Consider the following 21,876-nt stretch of genomic DNA (forward strand, 5'->3'; position numbering starts at 1 on the left):
GGAATTCTGAGGCCCAGTGAGGGCAAGGGACTTGCCCAAGGGCACAGAGTGAGGGAGGGGCCAAGTTGGGAGACGAGTCTGGCCTCTTGGACACTCTCCTGGACCACCTCTGAGGTGCACACTTTTAGCCCTTGAAATTGACCTCCCCACCTGCCCTTGACCTGAGCCCACTTCAGGACCCAGGTGGCCCAGCCAGAGATGGGGACACCACCATCGTCTTCCCCCTCCCCCTCCCAGCTCAGCTGATTTCCCTCCTCAACACAGCTGCCCACCCCCTAATCCCCTCCGGGCCACCACCCTCTCTCCCCAGCTCCTACAGGAGCTTCCAGGCCATTCCTGCTTCCCCGCCAACACCCTCCCCCCACCGACAGAGAGGACTTTCCAAAGCCAAACCTGCTCCAGTCTCACCTCTGCTGAAAAATTTCCTTTGGCTCCAGCAGCCCTCACGTGGAGTCCGACTCTTCAGCAGCACACGCAGGGCCTGGTTGGCCTGTCCCTTGTCCACCCCCACCAGCTTGCCCTCTCTGCCACCCCAACCCTGCTTCTTCCCAGACTCCCATCTCCAGCCACCCTCCAGTTTCCTTCAATTTGTCACACTTTTGCCTCTGAGCCTTTCACATGCTGTTCCTTCTCCTGGAATGCTCATCCACATCCCTTTTTCCTGGCTATCTCCTCCTCTCCAGTTCTCAGCTCAGACCCTGCCTCCTCCAGGAAGCCTTCCCTGACTTCTCCAGACTAGGGTAGTCGCCTTTTCTTTACTGTCACTTCCCCAGTGCTCACTCTGATTACTCTGTTATAATCACCAGTTTATTATCTGGACCCCCAAGTGCAGGGACCATTTCACCAGTTCATCACTCTGTCCCCCATGCCCAGCCCAGAGCCTGGCATGTGGACTCAGTAAGTGTCTGTCCAGACAGTGAATGAGCGATGAGTGGACAGTACTGTTACCCCCTGCGCAGCCCAGAAGGGAGCATCATTTATCCACCTGGGCCCCCTGGATTTGAAGGGCTATTCAGGGCTGTCTCAACCCTGGACCCAGGCCCTGCTTGGGCTGGGGACAGAGAGGGGTTGAGACAGTTGCTGTACTAAAGGGTGGCATGCCCTGAGGCCAACCATGTCCCTGGGCCTGTCTGAACTAGTTAACTCCAGGGAGAAGATGCTGTCTGAGGATGACAGCTGAGGGGCCCCCTGTCAGCTCCCATCAGCGTGAGCCCTCCCTCCCTCCCCTGCCTTCTGTCCCATCTTGCATGTCTCCATTGTGCTGTCACCTCCTCCGAGAGCCTCCCCTGATTTCCCAAACTAAACTCACCCCCTCATCCTGGCCCCTCATCTATTTCCTTTGTGTCTCTTACCTTACCTGTTAGTACTGAATTCATCAATTTGTTCCTGGGTAATTTTCTCCCTAATTCTCTAGGAAACCACATGAGGTCATCCCACTGCCTGCACCATGGCCTCCCTAGTGCCCAGGATAGGTGCTCCCTGAATGAATGAATGAGATAAGAGTAAAGTGGAAAAGCGCCTTGGCTCTGGGGCCAGGCACACGGGGTCTGAATCCAGGCTTTGATACTGACCAGCGGGGTGATCTTGGGTGAGGGACTGCCCCTGACTGAGCCTCAGCTTCCCTGTCTGCACTCACCTGTGAAGATGGTGGGCTCAGCCCAGGCCTGGAGCCCAGGAAGCCTCTGCATGGCCACCCTGTCCTTGCTCAGAGGTGGAGGAGGCTCCCCAGAGGTGCAGTGGGTGATTGCATTGCAGACAGACAGGCTTGGATCTGGCAGCAGGGTCCTGGGGGTCCAGGTATAGCCAGTCACGAAATTCCCTCTTCCACAATTCCCTACTCAGCCTTAGCAGACCCCCAGTTCTGACTTCCTGCCCTGTCTGCTGAGCAGGTGGAGTCGGCCCACTTGACAGAAGGGAAGACTGAGGCCCAGACATGCAGATAGAGAGCACCAACTTAGAGAGCCTTGGAACCAGGCAGGGCATCATGAGAAACCACCTAGACCAGTGCCCCAGAGGGGCAGGGTCCACCCAAATTACCACAATGAGTCTGGAACAGTCCCGGCTTCTTCCCAGGCATCTAGGGCAGGACCCCAAGGCTGGGGGCCAGGGTTGCTCTGCCTCTGCATTAGTGCCCCCAAATCTGGGCTCCAACAAGGCTTTGGAGCTGTCAGACAGGATCAGCAGGGGCCTGGCCCCATCTCCCCAGATTTAATTAACAGGCTTTTCATCTCTGTCCTGAAGGAATCTGCTATCTTCTGTCTTCTTAATTAACATTCATTAAGCAAATCCGAATAGGGTTTTTCTCCCTCCTTTCTTTGCCTGGAAGGTTTTAACCCTTGGTAGGTAGGCTGCAGGGAGGGGAGCCTATCACCTTTGCTTCAGCTCCCATTGGGAGGTCATGCCTCTGCAGGGACTCCCCAGGTCCCCAGGATAAGCGCCACACACAGCCACACACAGACACCAGCCCCTCCTCCCACAACTCCGTGCCACCCTGATTCCACCCTATCCATCTTCCTGAAGGAAATAGACATGGGTCCTTCTGCTCAAGAAACTTCCCTGGCTCCCTGCCACCACTTGGACAACGGGTTAGGACAATGGACAGGTTGTGAGATCCGGCCTCAAATCTCCAGACTGCAGAGAAACCGAGGCCATTTGGCCTGTGGCTTCTATGGTTCAGCAAAAACATAGGCATCAAGTCATGAGTGTGCAGAGGGGACCCCAGGGCACAGATGCCTTTGCTGGGGTCATGGTGGGTCCTGCTGGGAGGTGACACTCAGGGCCTTCTCTTGCTAATAGAGGGTTGGCGACAGGCATCTTGTTGTCCAGTGTCCTGAATGGTGACTTCCACACTTCTCCTGGCTCATTTCCTGCAGTTACAGAAGTATTTGTTGTCTTTTTATCATGCAGATTTGGGGAGTTACCCTGAGATTTGGTGGGTGCAGACACCCCAGGCCTAGGGGACCACACTTGGTTTCCCAGCATCGGGGGATCCCAGTGCTGACTCCTCCCTGACTCCTGTCCTAGGGAGAGCTGACCACAGGGATGGGAGAGGCTTGTGTGAATGTCCTCAGCAAACCACTTCCCTTCTCGAGGCCCCATTTGTATAACCAGTGCACTGGGCCCAATGAGTTTATTCTGGTCCGGGGTCCACCAACTCTGCAGGGCCACCAGAGGGCAAGCGGGGCTAGTCCTGTAATGTAGCCAATGCTGCCACCTGGTGGTGGATCCGGGCTGAACATGAACAGTGAGAAACTGGAAATGCAGCAGGCTAAGGGAGCAGGGGAGGAGAGCTCCTGCAGACCTCCACTGAGGTGGCCGGCCAAGGCAAGGTGGTCGCCTCAAGGATCACTCCAGGAGCTAGGCAAGGTCAGCGAGCACCCAGCTGGCACCTCTCAAAGGAGCCATCATCTCTGGCCCAGCCCCTATAGGATCAGCCTTTGCCAGCCCTGCGGCTTCTCTCATTCCCCATTCCCTGAACTACACTCAGCACAGCCCTGGGGTCACCAGGGTGAGGGACACGAGGTCCCCGGACCCCCACGAACTCACAACCCTCAGCAGCCGCAGGTCCTTTATAGGGCGGAGCCCCAGATCATCGCCATGGTGCCCAGCAGAGCATCTGGCCTCTGCACCCTGCCTCACCCCCCAGGACCAACTCCCCATCCAGAGCTGCAAACACACAACAAACACACAACAGGCTTGCCTTAGCCATTCAATCCTCTGAGTCTTTGCAAGTTCTGTGCCTCTTGCCTGAGATGCTCTCTCCCTACTCATCCTTTATGACTCATTTTACTTATCACCTCTTCTGGGAAGCACCCTCCAACTGCAGGCAGAACTAGCCACCCCACCCTCCCGACACCCCAAATCCCCCTGTGCAGCACCTTCTGTTACATCCTATCAGCCTGTTCATTGACATCAATGCATACGGCATCTCTCCCTCACTAGGGCATGGGGTGGGGGTGTCCAACTCGCCCCTGTGTCCCTGCCCCAGCACAGTGCATGTTCGCTGAGAAACAAATGACTGAAAAACACGTGATCACAGCCCAGTCTTATCAAACAGGCAAGAACAAGCCTTGGAATGTCATCAGGTGGTTTCTTAGTGCGCCCCCTCCTTCTTCAGCCAGACTGAGGGCTCACAGAGGGCAGGACTTGTCTTCATTATACTGATAGCAAGTTATTTTTATTTTGTGTGTGTGGGGGGGGTAATTAGATTTATTTATTTATTTTTAGAGGATATACTGGGGGTTAAACCCAAGACCTCATGCATGCTAAGCATGCGGTCTACCACTTGAGCTATACCTCCCCCCCCCCATAGCAATTTATTGCCCACTCTCTCCACCCTTGCGATGCTGGGCTCTGGGACAAGCACTTGGCAAGTGCTTAGGTGTTTCCAACAGGAAGGGTTGAATGCAGCGAAGTGCATGCTCAGGGGATGATGGATGGAAGGAACCTGGAAGTGCTGACATCAAGGACACTGCCGAGCTGACCCGATGGGAAGCTGCCACCACCGGAGGCTCTTGGAGCACAAGCTGTAACTGCAACCCAGGGACAGAAATAAGAGTCAAGATGCCACCGCTGCTGCCACCACCACACAAAAGCCCTCTCAACCCCCACAGAGCTGGAGAACGGGGAGTGCACCCCACTGCGGGAAGCCTCCTCCTCTGTAACCTCACCTGCCATCAGGAAAAAAATCACCAGGAGGGCAGAGGCCATCCTCGACCTACTTCTACCTTCCCAGTCTCCAGAGAGGACATCTGACAGGCAGGACCTAGCTCGCATCGGGACCCGAGCTGCAAAGGCTGCAGCTGAGAAATAGTCCTGAGTCTGCTGAGGAAGTTCATTCCTGTTTTCCTTAGAGTTTTCTGGGAAGGGCTCCTAAGTTTTATCAAGTGTTTTCTCTAGCATCTGTTGGTATGAGCACATAGCTTTCTCCTTTGATTTACTGATTTTAGTGGATTAAAAGGGGGAACCTCCTGGGGGGAGTGGATAGGGAAGGCCTCTCTTTGAGGTGATGTTTGTGGTGAGACCAGGTATCCTTGGTCACAAATATCAGGTTGGAATCTCTGCTTTGAGAGCAGAGAAAAGCCAGCAGCAGAAGCATTTTTCAGAATTAACAGAAACACAAGCCACCATCCCAGGAGCCTGCCTGGGGTGACTTTATTGCTGGGAGAAGAGTGCAGCAGGAAAGACCAGATAAAGACCCCCACGTCCGCTTTTATCTCAGGACTTGAAAGGCGCTGGTCAGAAGTTTCCGTGTAACGAGCAGCCACCGAAACCTCACCACCGCGGTAATGAACCGGTGTCATCACCAATCCCGTCGTACAGATGCGGTCACTGAGGCTCAAAGAGCCAGGCAAAAGCAGCTGCGGGGGACTCGCAAGCCGGGCACTGCCGGGCACGTCCACCAGGTGGGGTGAGCGCCCCGGGGCGGAGCGATCGGGGAAGGCGGGGGCGGCTGCCGCGTCTGTCCCTCCCTCCCTCCCTCCCTCCCTCCCGCGTGGGTCCCGCCCGCCGGGGGAGGCGCGGTCCGCGCCCACCGGAGGCCGAGCCGCGGCGGGCGGGCAGAGCCGGGCGCGCACCGCCGGAGCGCAGGGGCGTCGGTGCCCTTGACCATGGCGGCGGCCGCGCTCCTGCTGGGCCTGGCGCTCCTGGCGCCGCGGGCGGCCGGCGCGGGCATGGGCGCGTGCTACGACGGCGCGGGGCGCCCGCAGCGCTGCCTGCCGGTGTTCGAGAACGCGGCGTTCGGCCGGCTGGCGGAAGCCTCGCACACGTGCGGCCGCCCGCCCGAGGACTTCTGCCCGCACGTGGGCGCCCAGGGCGCGGGCACGCAGTGCCAGCGCTGCGACGCCGCCGACCCCCGGCTCCACCACAACGCCTCCTACCTCACCGACTTCCACAGCCAGGACGACAGCACCTGGTGGCAGAGCCCGTCCATGGCCTTCGGCGTGCAGTACCCCACCTCGGTCAACATCACCCTCCGCCTGGGTAAGCGCGGGCTCCGGGCACTGCCACAGCCCACCTCGTCCCGGGCTGGAGGCAAGAGGCTGCAGCCCCGGGTTGACTGTAGGATCCAGATATTGGGTGGGGGGTGCTCAGGAACGGGACCTGTACTCTCCACCATCTGGAAGGATAGACTGATGGGTGGCCCTTGGGGCTGGGAGAGGCGGGAAGTTTCCCGGGAGCCCCTTACAGAGCGGTGGATCTGGGTGCAAGGAGGATGCTCTGTAATGGTTGTGCATCCTGGACCCAGAGCTGTTGCAGGGAAAGGAGGGAGGTGAGCACCAGGGGCTGAATTAGTCTGCTCTCTGGGTCAAGAGCTCCTAACCTTGGGTCAACTGGTTGCCTTTGGGGGTTCCGTGAATCCCTGAGGCTGTGTGTAGTCCCTGGGAGCGTTCTTGGGGACAGCTGTAGTCCTCAGGGCAGGAGCCGAGTTTCACCCGGGTGTTGGGCAACTGGACCGGATGTCCCATGCCAAGGCGCAGGAGCTCTTAGATTCCCTGGGAATCAGAATCCTGAGTCTGGACCCAGCACTTTACTCCTGGCACCTCCCCCATTGCAGGGAACGGGATTGCCTCCTCCCTGCCAAGTCCAGCCCAGTCCAGGTCCTCCTTGGGCCCCTTTGACGTGCCAGGCACTGAGCTAGGCATCTTAACTGTTACAGCCTCCATGACTTTTTCCGGGAGGGGCTGTTTCCACCCATCCACTCTCCCTTATCTGTGGGTTCAAAATCTCCCAAAGCTTGAAAACTCCAAGTGTTTTTATAACTCATTTTGGTTGCTCAAGCTGACCTGAGGCTGTTTATAGACCTCCTTGATCCTAGAGTGAATGTTCATACATCTTGTTACTGAGATGTTCTTTGAACGTGGCTGTTGGCCCCAGACCCGGCCGGGTGTTTTAACACAGTCTGTGCTATAAGGACGGCATCATCTCTGTAAACTCTGAAAAAGTTCTGAATTCCAAATTACATCTGAAGCCAAAGAGTTTGGATAAGGAATTATGGGACTGTATCCCTATTTTTCAAGTGAGACAGTTGAGGTTCAGCGAAGTTAAGTCTTTTGCCCAAAGACACACAGCTGCCAGGTGATATTGACATCAGTATATATCCAAGATCAGAGCATAGACTCCTTGACGTGAGTTCCACCCATCAGTAGAGTTGGCTCTTCCTAGCTCTGGGTAACAGTGCCTTGGGGAAGGCTGGGAAATGACACTGAAGTGGGGGGGAGGGGACACTGAAACTTCTAGGCAGAGCAAGCCAGTAATGGTGCCAACTGCCACCCCAAAAAGCTTGGTTGCCTGGGACCTTGTCACCTCTGATCGACATGTCAGGTCCACTAGGTGGGGCTTGTTGATGGGATGGGACGGAGTCTCTTCCCAGGAAGAGACGACAGGAAGCCCTTCCAGGAGGGCGACAGGAAGCCAGTGGGGTCAGGGAGGCTGGGGGAGCTGGCTGGCTGGGGTTGGCAGGACCCCAAGGCCACAGGGGAAGGAATCTGGGACAGGGTGGGGGCTGTGGAGAGACAGGCTGTTCCATGACAGAGGGTGGAGGTTTGGCTGATGTGTTGCTTGTGTGGGTGGAACCTGGGGCGGGCAAGGGGCTCAGGCCAGGCACACAGGGTTGGGGGGCCGGGGAAGCATCCGGGTGTTTGGATTCGGGGCAGCTCCCATAGCTGCGCCGCGTGCCCAGTCTGCAGCTGTGTGCGGTGCAGCCCTGAATTCTGCCTAGAAGGCCCAGAAGCTGGACAGTTTTCATCCTGTAACCAGGGACTTGAGGCTCAGACCTGGCACTGTGAGTGTGGGGCCAAGAGCTCACAAACACTCACTGTCACTCACACATATTCACAGATTCACACACACTCAAACTCACACATACACAGACTGACACTCTCACATCCACACGCGCACATTTACACACTCACACATAGACATTCACATATACCCACACACATTCACACACTCACGCTGACACCCCCCCCAGCCATATCCTTCCCATGGTGTTGGGGAGCACCAGGCCTGTAGGAGGGACCCCGGAAGTGTGTGCGCGGTGAATGAATGAACGAATGAATGACAATGTCACCTCCTCCATCCTGCACCCTGGGACAAGCTCAGGGTTCTCGCTTACCTGCTCTGGGACACAGAATAGGGTAGAAGACACAATGCGGCTTCGGACTCAGGCCCAGCAGAGCCATTGGCTGGGCAAACGCCACCTCCTCTCCATGCCTCAGTTTCCTCCCCATCCGGTGGGGTAAGCGTCGTCACCTTCCGGGGTGGTTGTCCAGGTCTCATGAGCTCATGTTGGCCAAGCCCTTGCAGAGCTGGGACGGTCCTTGTGTGTGGCCAGCGTGGCTCTGCTGAGAGCGGCTCGGGCGAAGGGTCCCCTTGGGGTGGCTTCTTCTGAAGGGATTGAGAAACGTTTGCCAAGCTGGCTGCCGAGAGACGTCCTGACCCTGGGTTCTGTTTACGCACGAGGGGTGCCGGGAGCCACCACAGCCCCAGACCTGGCCCGTCTGGGGTTTCATTCCACTTTGGTTTTCTCCGTGCTGAGCCACGGGTTGCATCATATTGGGGGAAGAAGAGGTCTGGGGTCACCAGGGTGTTCCTGGTGGAGGCCTGACCTTCACATGGGCCAGGAAGCCTCTCCAAGCCCTCAGACTGCCTCTGCTGGCTCCATCCCTCCCCGCTTGATGCTCCTGGGAGGGGACAGGGGACTTCAGCTCTGGCCTGAGTCTCCTGGAGGGACCAGGGTGAGGGACAGGGGAGGGAGAGGCGGCCAGTCAGCCCTGGATGGAGGTCGCTGCTTTCCCAGCCCCCTGTGAGCTTGCAGACATCTGTTCCAAATCCCAGAGTCCAGCGCTAAGCTGAGCCTTCCTGTCTGGGATGAAAGGCAGCAGCGGGGTCTGGCGGCTCCAAACCCTCCACTGAGGCCCTGGGAAGCAGGCGGGCTGGGGCCTGGTGGCCAGTGAGGGGCGTGGGGGTGGCGGCTGGTCATCAGGGGTGACAGACACTCTTCAGGAGGTTCTCACCATGTGCTCAGAACCCCACTAAGTCAGCGCCCCATCCCAGCATCATTTGTTCTTTTATGGACAGAGAAACTGAGACTTTGAGGATGAAATCAATTGCCCAGGGTCCCACGGCCAATAAATGAGAGACCCTGGGTCCCTCGTCACAGGGCTCTGCGCCTGGGGGTGGTAAGTGTCCAGGTCAGCCAGTCCCAGCCTTGGCTTTTGGCCAGGCTAGGTGGAATCTCCATTCCTGCTTGTCCACTTTTTTGGATATCTGAGAATCTCCTGGAAAGACCCTGAATTTTGAGCCCTTGAGTGAGGGGGACGTTGAAGGAGTAAGGTGGGTGGGCTCCTGCCACCTGCCCTCCAGCCCCACTTCCTGGCTGGGGACCACCCGTATGCAGGGCTGGTCCCTCCCCGCATCCTTTCAGTGTGTGCTCCGTGCTCACGGGGCCTTGGCGATGCCGGCCTTGGGGTGTGGCCCCTCAGAAGACGAGCCAGGCCTGGGAATGATGTGGGTGAGGATTTATGCCCTGGGAACACATGCGGGGTAAGTGGGCCTCACAGAGATCCAAAGGGTGGCAGGAGTGGACAGAAGAGTGAAGGACATTCCAGGTCAAGGGGACAGCACCTGGGGAGCCGGGAGGCCACTCTGTGTGTCCTTGGACCCGCACGGCCTGGCTAGGAGGACAGCGGGGCCTGGCCCGGTGGGAGCCCAGCGTCGGGAGGACCTGCCGGCCCCTGAGGAGCCCGACGCCAGCTGGGTCTCCTGAGCTTTGGCTCTGTTGAGTCTTCCTGTCGAGTGGGCGGCCGTGTTTGCGTTGGACGAGGCCAGTGCCGGGGGGCCAAGTCCTCCTTCCTTCTCCCTCGGGGTTCTGGCTGGAATGCTGGGCCCCGGCAAGGTCAGGAGGTCAAGGCAGTGGCCCTGATTAGCCTCCACCACAGAAGCAGTCCCCGTGGCCCTGGGCCCAGCTGGCCCTGGCCGCCTCCCCCCTCTCAGGGCTTCTCGGGACGGACTCGGCAGTGGCAGCAGTGAGATGTTCCAAAGCCCCCGAAGGATGCAGGCGGCCTCCGAATCGGCCTCCGTCGCCTCCCACTCTGGCTGTGCCCGGTGCCCTTCAGCAGGGCCGAGGGTGGGCCGAGGCTGCCTCTCTCCTCCCAGTTTTTGCTTTTTCTGTTGCATCTGCCCGGCACCCTTTCTCCTCCTGCCCTCTCCTGGTGGAACTTCTCTGGATCTCTTCCGTAAACAAAACAATCGCGTGCCCCAGACCCCCCCGGGGATGTAACAGTGGACAAGCCTCTACCTGCCCCACGAGGCTTTGAGGTGACCTCCTCCACGAAGCCCCGGCCCCCAGGATCGGGCAGAGGGCCTGCCTTTGCATCCTTGCGTCCCCCTGCCTTGCCCTGTCACAGTCTAGATCATGACCATGGGCTTTTGGTTGGTTTGTGTCCCTCCCTAGCTCCGAGCTGCAGGGGGAACGCCTGTTTCCACAGCTGTCCCCGGCGTCCAGAGCAGGGCCCCCTGCGCAGCGGTGCTGTTGGGTGGGCCAGTGAAGGGAATAAGTTAGCACTTAGTCCTGTGCAAGCTACAGGCCGGGGGCTGTTTACTCATTAAGCCCTCTTACTGCAAAGCCCATTTTGCAAATGGGGAAACTGAGTCACTACATTCAAGACACTTGCCCAGTTCACCCGAGGCAGGTTAGGAATTTAGCCCAAGGCCACAGAGCTGGTAAGCAGTGGAGCTGAGATATGGACCCCAGCACATCCTGGCTATACCATATTTCCTCCAGGAAGTTCTCACTCCAGGGAATGAGTGAATGAATGCATGAATGAGTGATTTACCAGCCCTCCAGGTACATGGCAAACTCCTAAGTTGTGTCCCCACCCCTCCCTCCTGGGCCAGCCTCGCACCTGCATGCCCCAGGCTCTAGCCACTTCACCCACCTCCCATCCCCTCATCTCCCTGCCACCCCTGCCACCATCTCACACCCCTGGCTTTGCCTATTGGGATCATGGTCGATCTCTGGGTCCTGCACCTCTCGCTCAGTCTACCCCTGAGCCCTTGACTGGGTCATTCGAGCATCCTCCTGAAAGTCAGCCGTTGGATGTCACACAGGGGCCTCAAAGTGAGGGTCCAAAAGTAAAGGCACTCATGTTTGTAGCAGCGTTATCCAGAACAGTAGAGACTGGAAGAAACTCGAGTGTCTGCTGATGAATGATAAGCAAAATGTGGCATAGCCAGACGGAGGAACATTATTCAGCCTTAAAAAGGAAGGCGATTCTGACACCTCCTGTAACATGGATGAACCTGGAAGACATTATGCTCGGTGACATAAGCCAGACACATAAAGATAAACACTATATGATTCTCCTTATATGAGGTACTTAAGCGTCAGATTCATAGAGACAAAGTAGACTGGTGGTTGCCCAGGGCTGAGGGCAGAGGGGATGAAGAGTTGTTTAATGGGGACAGTTTCCATTGGGGAAGACAAAAAGAATCCCGGAGATGGGTGGTGATGGTGGTCGCATAACAGCGTGAATGCGCTTGATACTCGTGAACCACACACTCAAAATGATTAAGTTGGTAAATTTTATGTTATGTATATTTAACATTAAAGAGTAAAGGCACCCTTCTTCCCCACCTCATGTCTCCATGCACTGAAGCGAGAAGCTCAGGAACCAGTTGCAGTTCTTCCCTCCTCAGCCCTTGACTTGAGCATTCACCAGGTGACTACATCGTTCTCTAGAATGTTCTTTGTCTTTGCTTCCTCTCCGTCATTCCCACTCATCCCCTCATCTGCTCCCTTATGTATTGCACTGGCCTTGAATGCCCTGCCATCTCTCTTTGCAAGCTTGTAGGTTGCACATTTCAGTCACGGCTCAGTTCAGACTGGACCTCAGAATCCTTCTTAACACAGAGCCCTGGGCAATAATCAATCAGATGAAACCTGTTAGCCTTCCCCAGCTTAGACAATAGGCTTGACAATCTTAATCCATATTTGGGGTGTAAACTGTTGGCCCGAGGATGAGAGAATTGTCATGGGCCCAGCCCTGACGCAGCCAGCCTCCAGTGGTGTCCGGCGTTGTGGTCATGGGGCTTCCCCAGCTCTTCGCAGGGATTCACTGAGCCTTAAACTGCCAAGAGCCCGAATGGGAGAGGACGGGAACAGTGGCCAGGCAGGTGATGGGGCCGAGGAGCCCTGCTGCGATCCCCCTGCAGGCTGGGAGCGGCTCTCCCCACCTGGTTCTCATGCCCGCAGTGGGCAGGGCAGCCTCCCCCACACATTTCCAGCTCAGCTCCCCACCCTGCCCCCTCTAGCCCCACCCCCCAGGCCACTGCTCCCCAGATGGCTCCAATTAAAGGGCTTTGTTTTGTTACCATTTTCCCAAAATAAGCCTCTCCTTGGGAGCTCATTCTGCTCAATCAGTGCCGGATGTGGGCCGGCCTGGGTTTGACCGCCCTGGTGTCATTCCTGACAGGCGGTATGTCCCAGCTGGCTGGAGAGGCCATGACTTGGTGCTCTTGATGGCTGTGCATCCTTGGCACTGTGGGTTTGGGTGCCTCGCTGGTGCTCCTCAGCTGCCCCCGGCCTCTTCACTCTGTTCTGTAAAGACCCGCCCATCTGTCCCACTGGTCTGGGACCCCTTTGGGACAGGGGCTGTGAATCCTCAGAGCTGAGCACAGTGTCTGGCTTGGGTGACCTCTGCAGTCTTCTTGGGCTCCGGCACCCCCTTCCTGGGCAGCCCCTTCTCTCTGGGCACCCACAGAGCATTGGATGTGGGAGTGTCTGGTTCGGTGACTTTGGGGCAGACAAGCCTGCGGTCGAGTAGAGACTCAGCTCCATGACGCTGGGTGAGTCCCTTTTTCCTGCCTGAGCCTCAGGCTTCTTGTTAGTAAAACGTGCACACTGATGCAACTGTTTGGGGAGCTCTGAGACGCAGTGTACAAGGAGCACTTAACAAGGTGCCTGGCACATAGTAGGTGCTCACTAAATGCTGACTGCTATTAAACAGACTCATTCGGGGACTGTGACTTGCACAAGCACTGTGACGGCCTTAGCCGTGCTGTTGGGCCTGCCTGTCTCAACTAGCTCACTGGATTCTAACCGGGAAGGTACAAATCATGCTTTATCTGCCAAGCATTTATTGAGCACCTACTGTGTGCCAGGCACTGTGCTCAGCTCCGAGGATTCACAGTCCCTGTCCCAAGGAGGTCACAGACTAGTGGAAGAGATGGGCAGCTCTTTACAGAACAGGGTGAAGAGGCCTGGGGCAGCTGAGGAGCACCAGTGAGGCACCCAAACCCACAGCTCCAAAAATGAGTAGCCATCAGGGAAAGTGGGAGAAAGGGCTCAGGCTGGGGTGTGTGGTCAGTCTGCTAAGCCACTGGGATGAACAGGGATGCATGGAGCCAGCCAGGTGAGGAACAGAGGGAATAGCATTCCAGGCAGAGGGAACAGCCCGTTGGGTGGCTGGGAGGTGAGATCCACGTGCTCCCAAGCACTGTCACTCCCCAGTTAACAGTTGGGGATGATGTTTTGACCCTGCTTTCCTGACGGGGGCACACTTGTCTCAATCACCCTGAACCCTCCTTGGCCCCTGGAGTTTGCAAGGGTCTGGGTTGAGGCTGCAAATTTAATTCTTGTCACTGTTTAGAAGATCCCAGGGCCAGTTCCTTCCCCAGCCTTCAGGTTGCCTTTGGCAGAAACCTTTTCATCACAAAGCAGAGATTAAGTTGCTTTCTTAGCCCTTCTAATAAACTCTTGTAACAGAAAGTCCCTGCCGTGCCTCTGTGATGTTCCTGGGCCTTCTCCTGGCCCGGCAAAGAGAGGGCGAAGCCGCAGTGTTTCCTAGCGTGTGATGTTGCTCGTTTGCATGAAATCCCGGTGACTGCCTTTTTCCAATCACGCTTCTAGCTGCTAGCTACCTTTTAAGTGGCTCCAAGCTCCCCTCCCGCGAGGTGTCTGGCTGATAGATGTTTACAGGGGAGTCTGGGCCGTGGACCTGCGTGGTAGCCTCCACGCAGCATCCTTTGGTGAATGTACATCTGGGGCAAGGCCCCACCTGGTTCCAAGGCCTGATGCCTGCTCAGAGCAGAAGCGGCCGTCCCAGACACCAGCTCCGTTGGTGACATATGCTTTCTTTTAAGGGACTCGGAGTTCCAATGCCAAGCTGTGCTGCAATGTAACTGAAAAACATCTTAAAACAGAACATGGCAAGGCGGTTGCTTTTGAAAATTAAAAAAGAAAAAATTGTGTTTTCTCCAGTTTTTAAATGAGAACAAGCTTCGTGAGAAAAAGTTGGGAAAAATGCGTAACAACTGTAAAGGGAAGAAAAGTCACTCCGAGTCCTCTGCCCTGAGGACAGCCAGGCTTATTCATTTGATGTCGTTCTTTTCTGCCTGTTCTTTAGGGATTTTTAAACATAATCTGATAATTCTAAACGTAAGATCTTGTGTCTTTTTTTTTTCCCATTCAACATTTTGACTCTAGCTTTCCCGTGTATTACAAACTCGTGGTCAACTGTTCCAGTGGTTTCAATCATCCTGTGAGTTTATGCCCTATAATTTTTTTCTTTTTTAAAAAAATTTTAATTCTTTGTTGGGGCGTAATTAGGTTATTTATATGTGTATAAGTATATACATATATATATTTTTTTTTTTTTAAGTGGAGGTATGGGGAATTGAACCCAGGACCTCCCACATGCTAAGCACTCACTCTACCACTGAGCTCCCCGCATCATGCCCTACAGTTTATTGAACCTGGGAGGGGAGGGTATAACCTAGTGGTAGAGCACATGCCTAGCATGCATAAGGTCCTGGGTTCAATCCCCAGAACCTCCACTAAAAAAGATAAATAAATAAAAACCTAATTACAATTTATTGAACCCTTATGGTCGCAGTTTTTTCCCCATTATAAAAAACTCCTTGATGTTTTTATGGCTCTTCGTTGTGTTGCCAGACTGCATCCCCAAGGGGCCAATATATTTGCATCTCCCCCAATTTTTCTTTTATTGTGGTAAAATACACATAATAGAAAATGTATTATCTTAGCCATCTTTAAGTGGGCAGTTCACTGGTGCGCAGTACATCCATTCATGTTGCTGTGAAGCCTTCACCACCATCCACTCACAGAACTTTTTCATCTTCCCAAATAAACTCTGTCCACATTAAACACTAACTCCCGTTCCTCGGCCTCCCCAAGCCCCTGGCACCCACCATTCCACTGTCTGTCTCTGTGACTTTGACTACTCTAGGGACTTTGCGGAAGTGGAATCATACAGGATTAATCCTTTTGTATCTGACTTATTTTGCTTCGCATAATGTCCTCAGGTTTCATCCATGTTGTATTGTGTGTCAGAATTTCCTTCCTTTTCAAGGCTGAATAATATTTCATTGTGTGAATAGACCACATTTTGTTTATTCGTCGTCTGTCGATGGACACTTGGCTTGCTTCTACCTCTTGGCTATTGTGAATAATGCTCCTGTGAACATGTGCGTCCAAATATTTCCTCAAGATCCTGCTTTCAGTTCTCTGGGGCATATACTAAGTAGTGGAATTGCTGGATCATATGGTAATTCTATTTTTAATTTTTTGAGGAACCGCCAAACTGTTTTTCATAGCAAATGCACCATTTTATACTCCTACTAACAGTGCACAAGAGTTCCAGCGTCTCTACACCCTCACCAATGCTTGTTATTATTACCTGTTTTTTTTAAATAATAGCCATCCTAATGGATGTGAGGACCAATTTTTAAATAAATATATATGTTTATATGTTACACCATATGATCCAGCAATCCCACTCCTGGGCATATATCCAGAGAAAACTATAATTCAAAAAGACACTTGCACCCCAATGTTCATAGCAGCACTATTTACAGTTGCCAAGGCATGGAAACAACCTAAATGTCCATCAACAGATGACTGGATAAAGATGTGGTGTGTGTATATATGTGTGTGTGTATGCGTACACACGCGAGCGCGCGCACATACACACACGATGGAATATTACTTAGCTATAAAAAAGAATGAAATAATGCCATTTGCATTGGATGGACCTAGAGATTATCATATTGAGTGAAGTTAAGTCAGACAAAAACAAATATCGTGTATCACTTATATGTGGAATCTAAAAAAACATGATACAAATCCTATTTACAAACCAAAATCAGACTCATGGTCATAGAAAACAAACTATGGTTACCAAAGGGGAAAGGGCAGAGAGGGATAAATTAGGGGTTGGGAATTAAGAGAACACATTAATACATATAAAATAGATAAGCAACAGGGACCTACTGTATGGCACAGGGAACTATATTCAGTTTCTTGTAATAACATACAATGGAAAAGAATCTGAAAAGAAAATATATATGTATGTACTTGTGTAACTAAATCACTTTGCTGTACACCTGAAACTAACATTGTAAATCAACTACATTTCAATAATTTAATTTACATTTCCTGACTTTTAAGACTAGACATTTATGTGTATTCATAACTCTTAAGAACCAATAAAATTTATTTAAAAAATATATAGCAGCTTTATGGAGAAAAATTCATCCAATTCAAGTGTACAATTCAGTGGTTTTTAGTATTATTCACAGAGTTGTACGTGCACCACCACAATCCGTTTTTGAATGTTGTCATCACCCCCAAAATAAACCTGGTGCCCATTAGCAGTCACCCCACCCAGTCTCTACCCACCCCCGCACCCCGTCAACCACTCGTCTACTTTCTGTCTTTACAGACTTGCCTATTCAGGACATTTAATATAGAAAGAATCAAACACTATGCAGTTTTTGTTGTCAGCTTCTTCTATTTATCATAACATTGTTCAGTTTCATCCACATGGTAGCACATGTCATTATTTCATTCCTTTTTCTTGCCGAATAGTATTCCGTCGTCTGAGATAGCGCATTTTATTTATTCATTTATCTGTTGACGAACACTAGCGTTGTTTTGGCTCCCTGTATATTTGAGTCCTGCCGCTGTGAACATTGTGTCCAAGCGTTCGTGAGGACATGTGTTTTCATTTCGCTTGGGTATATGCTTAGGGAGAAGACTGCTGAGTCATAAGGTGATGCTGTGTTTAACCTTTTGAGAAGCCACAAGACTGTTTTCCAGAACAGCTGCATTGTTCACATTTTTCACCAGCTGTGTCCGAGGGTTCCAGTTTCTCCACATCCCACCAACACTTGTCTTATCTGTCTTTTTAACGATGTCCATTGAAGGGGAGTGAGTGGGATCCCGCTGTGGTTTTGGTATGCGTTTCCCCGATGGCTGGAGGTGCTGGGCGTCTTCTCGTGCTCGGGGACCGTTTATGTGTCTCCTTGGAGAAATGTCTATGCAGATCCTTTGCCCATTTTTTCATTGGCTGGTTTGCCTTTTTATTTTTGAGCTGTAAGAATTCTTTATCAATTCTCGTTAAACCCCTTGTCAGATCTCTGCTCTGCAAATATTCTCTATTCTTGGGTTGGCTTTTCATTTTCTCAGCGGTGTCTTTAGAAGCATAAACATTTTTATTTCGATGAAATTCAGTTCATCTTCTTTTCTTAAAAACTTTTATTTATATTTTTTACAATCTAATTTTATTTTTATTTTTTAACACCTTTATTGTGGTATGGTTCCTGTACAGTGAACCACACGTATTTCACACCCATGAAACCACCACCACAATTTTTGTGATGCATCCTTTTTTCTAATGGAGGTGCTGGGGACTGAACTCAGGACCTCACGCATGCGAAGCATGCACTCTACCTTTAAGCTGTACCCTCCCCACCAATTTATCTCCTTTTTCTTTTGTCCCTTGTGCTTTTGGCGTCATATCTAAGAAGGCCCTGCCAAACCCAAGTCATGAAGATTTACTCCTAATTTTTTCCCCAAGGGTTTTGTAGTTTTAGCTGTTACATAGGGCTAAGATGTTTAGACAGAGGATTGAAATGGTTTCCCCTCAGTGCATAAGGAATCCTGTGGATGGTGACAGAAGTGGCAGCCGCGGTCCAGGCCTCCCGGGGTATCTGAGACCAAGGGCAGAATGTCCAGAGGCAAGAAAGCGGACACTGGAAGGGGGAGTGAACAAGCTCTGTGCTGCTCTGGGGAATGAATTGACTGCTAATGCTACAGCCTTTGGGAGGGCTGCCTCCATTGGTGATTCACTCATTCATTCATTCATTTATTCATCCATTGGTTTGTCTGTTCTTAGTCATTGATTGCTGACACCTGTGCGGGCAGCTGAGGCTACAGGATTCAGTCCTCCCCACCCGCCCTGCTCCCCCCCATCCCCCTTCCCATCCTGGCCTCCCAGTACAACTCTGAGTAATTGTGGTGGATCTGGGATCACTGTCGTGAGCACTGCTGGGTCCTGATGGTGGCAGCTGGGCAGGGAGGTGGGCAGGGTGGGTGCCTGAGGTTAGAAGACCCCCCCATCTTGATTTCAGCAGCATGGGGGAGGGGAGCAAGACTAAAGCAGATGGAGAGAAGAGGCCACTGGGGGAGGGGGGAGCGTGCAGAGGGGGCCAAGGAGGGGACCCGGGGGGGCCAGGAGGAGCAGCCCAGGAGCAAGACCCAGGAGGCAGGGCCAGGAGGGTGGGCTGCACAGAGGCCTGCCTCGGGGAGGGGGCTTCCAAGATAACAGGCATGATCCATGGCCCAGGATGTAAGGCAAGGGGCCTCCTGCATGTGGTCACAGGGGGCTGTTGGTGAGGAGGCTTTGCAAGAGCAGTTTCTGTCGAGCGGCACATAGAAGCTGAATTACACTGGGCTGAGGGTTAAGTTGGGGGGTGAGGTCATGGGGCCAACATATGCAGACTGATCTTGGGAAATTCGGATCGAAGAGAAATTCAGTGGAAGCAGGAGGAATAGAGGGGCTGGGGAGGACTGTATTAGGGTTAAGCTGGCTTGAAACAGGCATGTCTCCAGACTCCAAGGGTCTGAAATCACCGGGAGGGAATCAGACCGAAAGACACAAGTGGAAGGTTTGGCTTTGTTGGCATATAACTTTCTAACGGTAGAGCAGTCTTCTTCAGGATGTGGCAACATCCCAGTGCCGGAGATATTTGAGCGGAAAGAGATGGCTGCCTGTCAGGGTGTTACACTGCAGATTCCTGTGCAGGGAGGCCAATTGGTCTAGGTAAGGGATGGTAAATACCTGGGAAGCGCACCAGCATGTTCCTGTCCAGTGTCCCTGACAGGCATCACTGATTGATCACAGCACACCCAGCTCAGTGCTCCAGGCAGCCTCTAACAATCAATCCATCCAGGACAGTTTATGCAGCACAGCCGTTCTGCTCTTCCTGGACCAGGATTCTGACTCTCCCTTCCTTTCTATAAAATGGGTCCATGTCATCCTATGCAGGGAAAGCTTACGAGATCACCTATGTGCGGCTGAAGTTCCACACCAGTCGCCCTGAGAGCTTCGCCATCTACAAACGCAGCCATGCCGGGGGCCCCTGGGAGCCCTACCAGTTCTACAGTGCCTCCTGCCAGAAGACCTACGGCCGGCCCGAGGGCCAGTACCTGCGCCCCGGCCAGGACGAGCGCGTGGCCTTCTGCACCTCCGAGTTCAGTGACATCTCCCCATTGAGCGGGGGGAACGTGGCCTTCTCCACCCTGGAGGGCCGGCCCAGCGCCTACAACTTTGAGGAGAGCCCCATATTGCAGGTCAGAGAGGAGTGGGGCTCAGAGGGGGCAGGACGGGGCTGCAGGCGGGACACTCAGGTCCAGGGGAGCCACAGGAAGTCTAAAGTGACAGGAGGACATGGGGCTGGGGGAGGGTATACTGCGAGATCCCACGGTTTTCAGATTTTTTTTTTTAATTGAAGTACAGTCAGCTACAAAGTGTCAATTTCTGGTGTACAGCACAGTGTCCCAGTCATGCATGTACATACCTATATTTGTTTTCATATTCTTTTTCATTAAAGATTGTTATAAGATATTGAATATAGTTCCCTGTGCTGTACAGAAGAAATGTGGTTTTTATCTATTTTTATATATAGTGGCTAACACCTGCAAATCCCAAACTCCCAAATTTACCCCTTCCCACCCCTGTCCTCAGTTTTAAACAGTAGAAGCTGTTGTTGGGTCTAAATCTTTTGTGGACAACTGAGAATGAAATAGATGGAAGACAGGTGCTCAGTCCAGCAGAGGTGTCCCTTCCCTCACCTCTATGGCAGAACTCTGTGACAGCCACCAGAACGGAGGCCTGGAGCAGGGAAGGGGCTTCCCAGGGGCTCACGTGGGTTGGCAGAAGGGCCCAGAACACAACCTAAGGGTCCTGACTCGTAGCTGCTGCTCCTGCTAGAATTCCCTCCTAAGGGCCCCGTTTCTCCCTCTGCGATGGATGGCATCCCCTGCCCTGTGTGTCTCCAAGAGCTTTTACGAGGATAAGAGGGAAAATGTGAAAAGAACCTGAGTTTGGAATCAGAGAGTCCTGGGTTCTATGCTGTGAGGCAGGGCTGTCCAACAGAGCTGTCTTCAGCAGCAGAAATGATCTCCGGCTGCACGTTCTGGTGTGGCAGCCACGAGCCCCACGTGTCTGTCGCACACATGAAATGTGACTAGCATGACTGAGGAACAGAGTTTTAAGTTTTATTTCATTTTAATGAATTTTAATTCAAAAAGCCACATGTGGCCAGCGGATGCCACATTGGACAGTCAACTATAAAGTGGCCGGCACAGTGCATGGCAGAGAAGACGTGCTCATTCGTGCTTTGAAGACGAAGAGTTCCCGGTTGCTCCCCAATTTTATCCTTACAGCAGAGAGAACGGCAGGCTTGTGGCTGTGTTCATCCATACGGGTCCCCCCAGCCCGCCCACCTGGGTCTGGTCAGGTCTGGGGCCCGACCGCTATCAGCACCACGCATGCCCACATTTCTGTGTGTCAGTGACAGTGCGTCTGCAGATGCGGTGGTCTGATGTTTTTGGCCATGGGACGGCCCGCTAGTCCACTTCCCTGGGTTCAGACAGGCCTTTGCCAAGATGAACCACTGTCTCCTTCCCTCAACACGTTCAGAGCATTTCCTTTGCCTGTCTGGGATAACAAGGGGGCTGGGGTTAGAATCCTTGTTGTTTCTAGAGGGGATACTGAGGCCCAGAAAGAGGCTGTGTCCTGCCCGGATGCCCAGCACAAGAAGACACGGAGTCAGCCGCCCTGAGGTCCCCAAGACCACCCTCAGTTTCAGTGATTCCTTTCAAGGACTCACGGAACTCTGAAAAGCCGCTGTACTCATGGTGATGATTTATTACAGTGAAAGGATATGGACTGAAACCAGCAAAGGGAAGCGGCAGGTGGGGGCAGGTCCAGGGGAGACCGGCCCAGGCTTCCAGGTGTCCTCCCCCAGTGGAATCGTGGGGACAGCGTTTATTTCTCAGCAATGATCTGAGCACACTGCCATCCAGGGAAGCTCACTTGTGCCTTGGAGTCTGGGGCTTTTATAGGGGGTCTGCCTGTGGCCGACCTTAATCTCCAGCCCCTCCAGAGGTCAGGCTGATCCCATGTGGCCCAAGGCTTCCCACGACTCATACTGTCAGCGTGACTGTCTGGGGTGGCCCAAGGCCCAAGGTGAACAGAAACACTCTTATCAAGCAGGACATTCTAAGGGCTAGCAGGTGACCCCCCCCAGGAGTGGGGGCACAGGCCAGAGCTCTCCTTGTCTAAGGTTAATCCTTTACGGCACAGAATCACGTCTCCAGACGCCCAGGCAGCCCTGCTTAGCCCTTTAAAAATGTTCACATGTGACCATGATTCTGTTTAAAATGACAGTTTCTTCTCCCCGGGGCTCCGAGCTCCGTAGATCAGCAAACATCAGCCAGGGTCATTTGAAGACAAGCAGAAGGGCGGGGCCCCTGCGCCGCCTGTGTCTGTGCTGTCTTGGCAGCGG

The 21,876-nt window shown here is 53.3% G+C and overlaps 1 protein-coding gene across 3 annotated transcripts in view; it reads left to right on the forward strand.

Annotated features, from left to right (window-relative positions):
- Nucleotides 1-5,521: 5,521 nt before the first annotated feature.
- The window catches only part of LAMC3 (laminin subunit gamma 3), a 58,685-nt gene continuing 42,330 nt past the window's right edge, over nucleotides 5,522-21,876 (forward strand). For all 3 annotated transcript variants that reach the window (XM_072960308.1, XM_031677215.2, XM_072960309.1), the window contains exons 1-2: nucleotides 5,522-5,982; nucleotides 19,353-19,657. In XM_072960308.1, coding sequence (XP_072816409.1) covers nucleotides 5,610-5,982; nucleotides 19,353-19,657 — 678 coding nt within the window. In that variant the 5' untranslated portion in view covers nucleotides 5,522-5,609. The remainder of the gene's footprint in view (nucleotides 5,983-19,352; nucleotides 19,658-21,876) is intronic.

The sequence above is a fragment of the Vicugna pacos genome, chromosome 4 (assembly GCF_048564905.1).
Source record: "Vicugna pacos chromosome 4, VicPac4, whole genome shotgun sequence".
Classification (NCBI taxonomy): Eukaryota; Metazoa; Chordata; class Mammalia; order Artiodactyla; family Camelidae; genus Vicugna; species Vicugna pacos.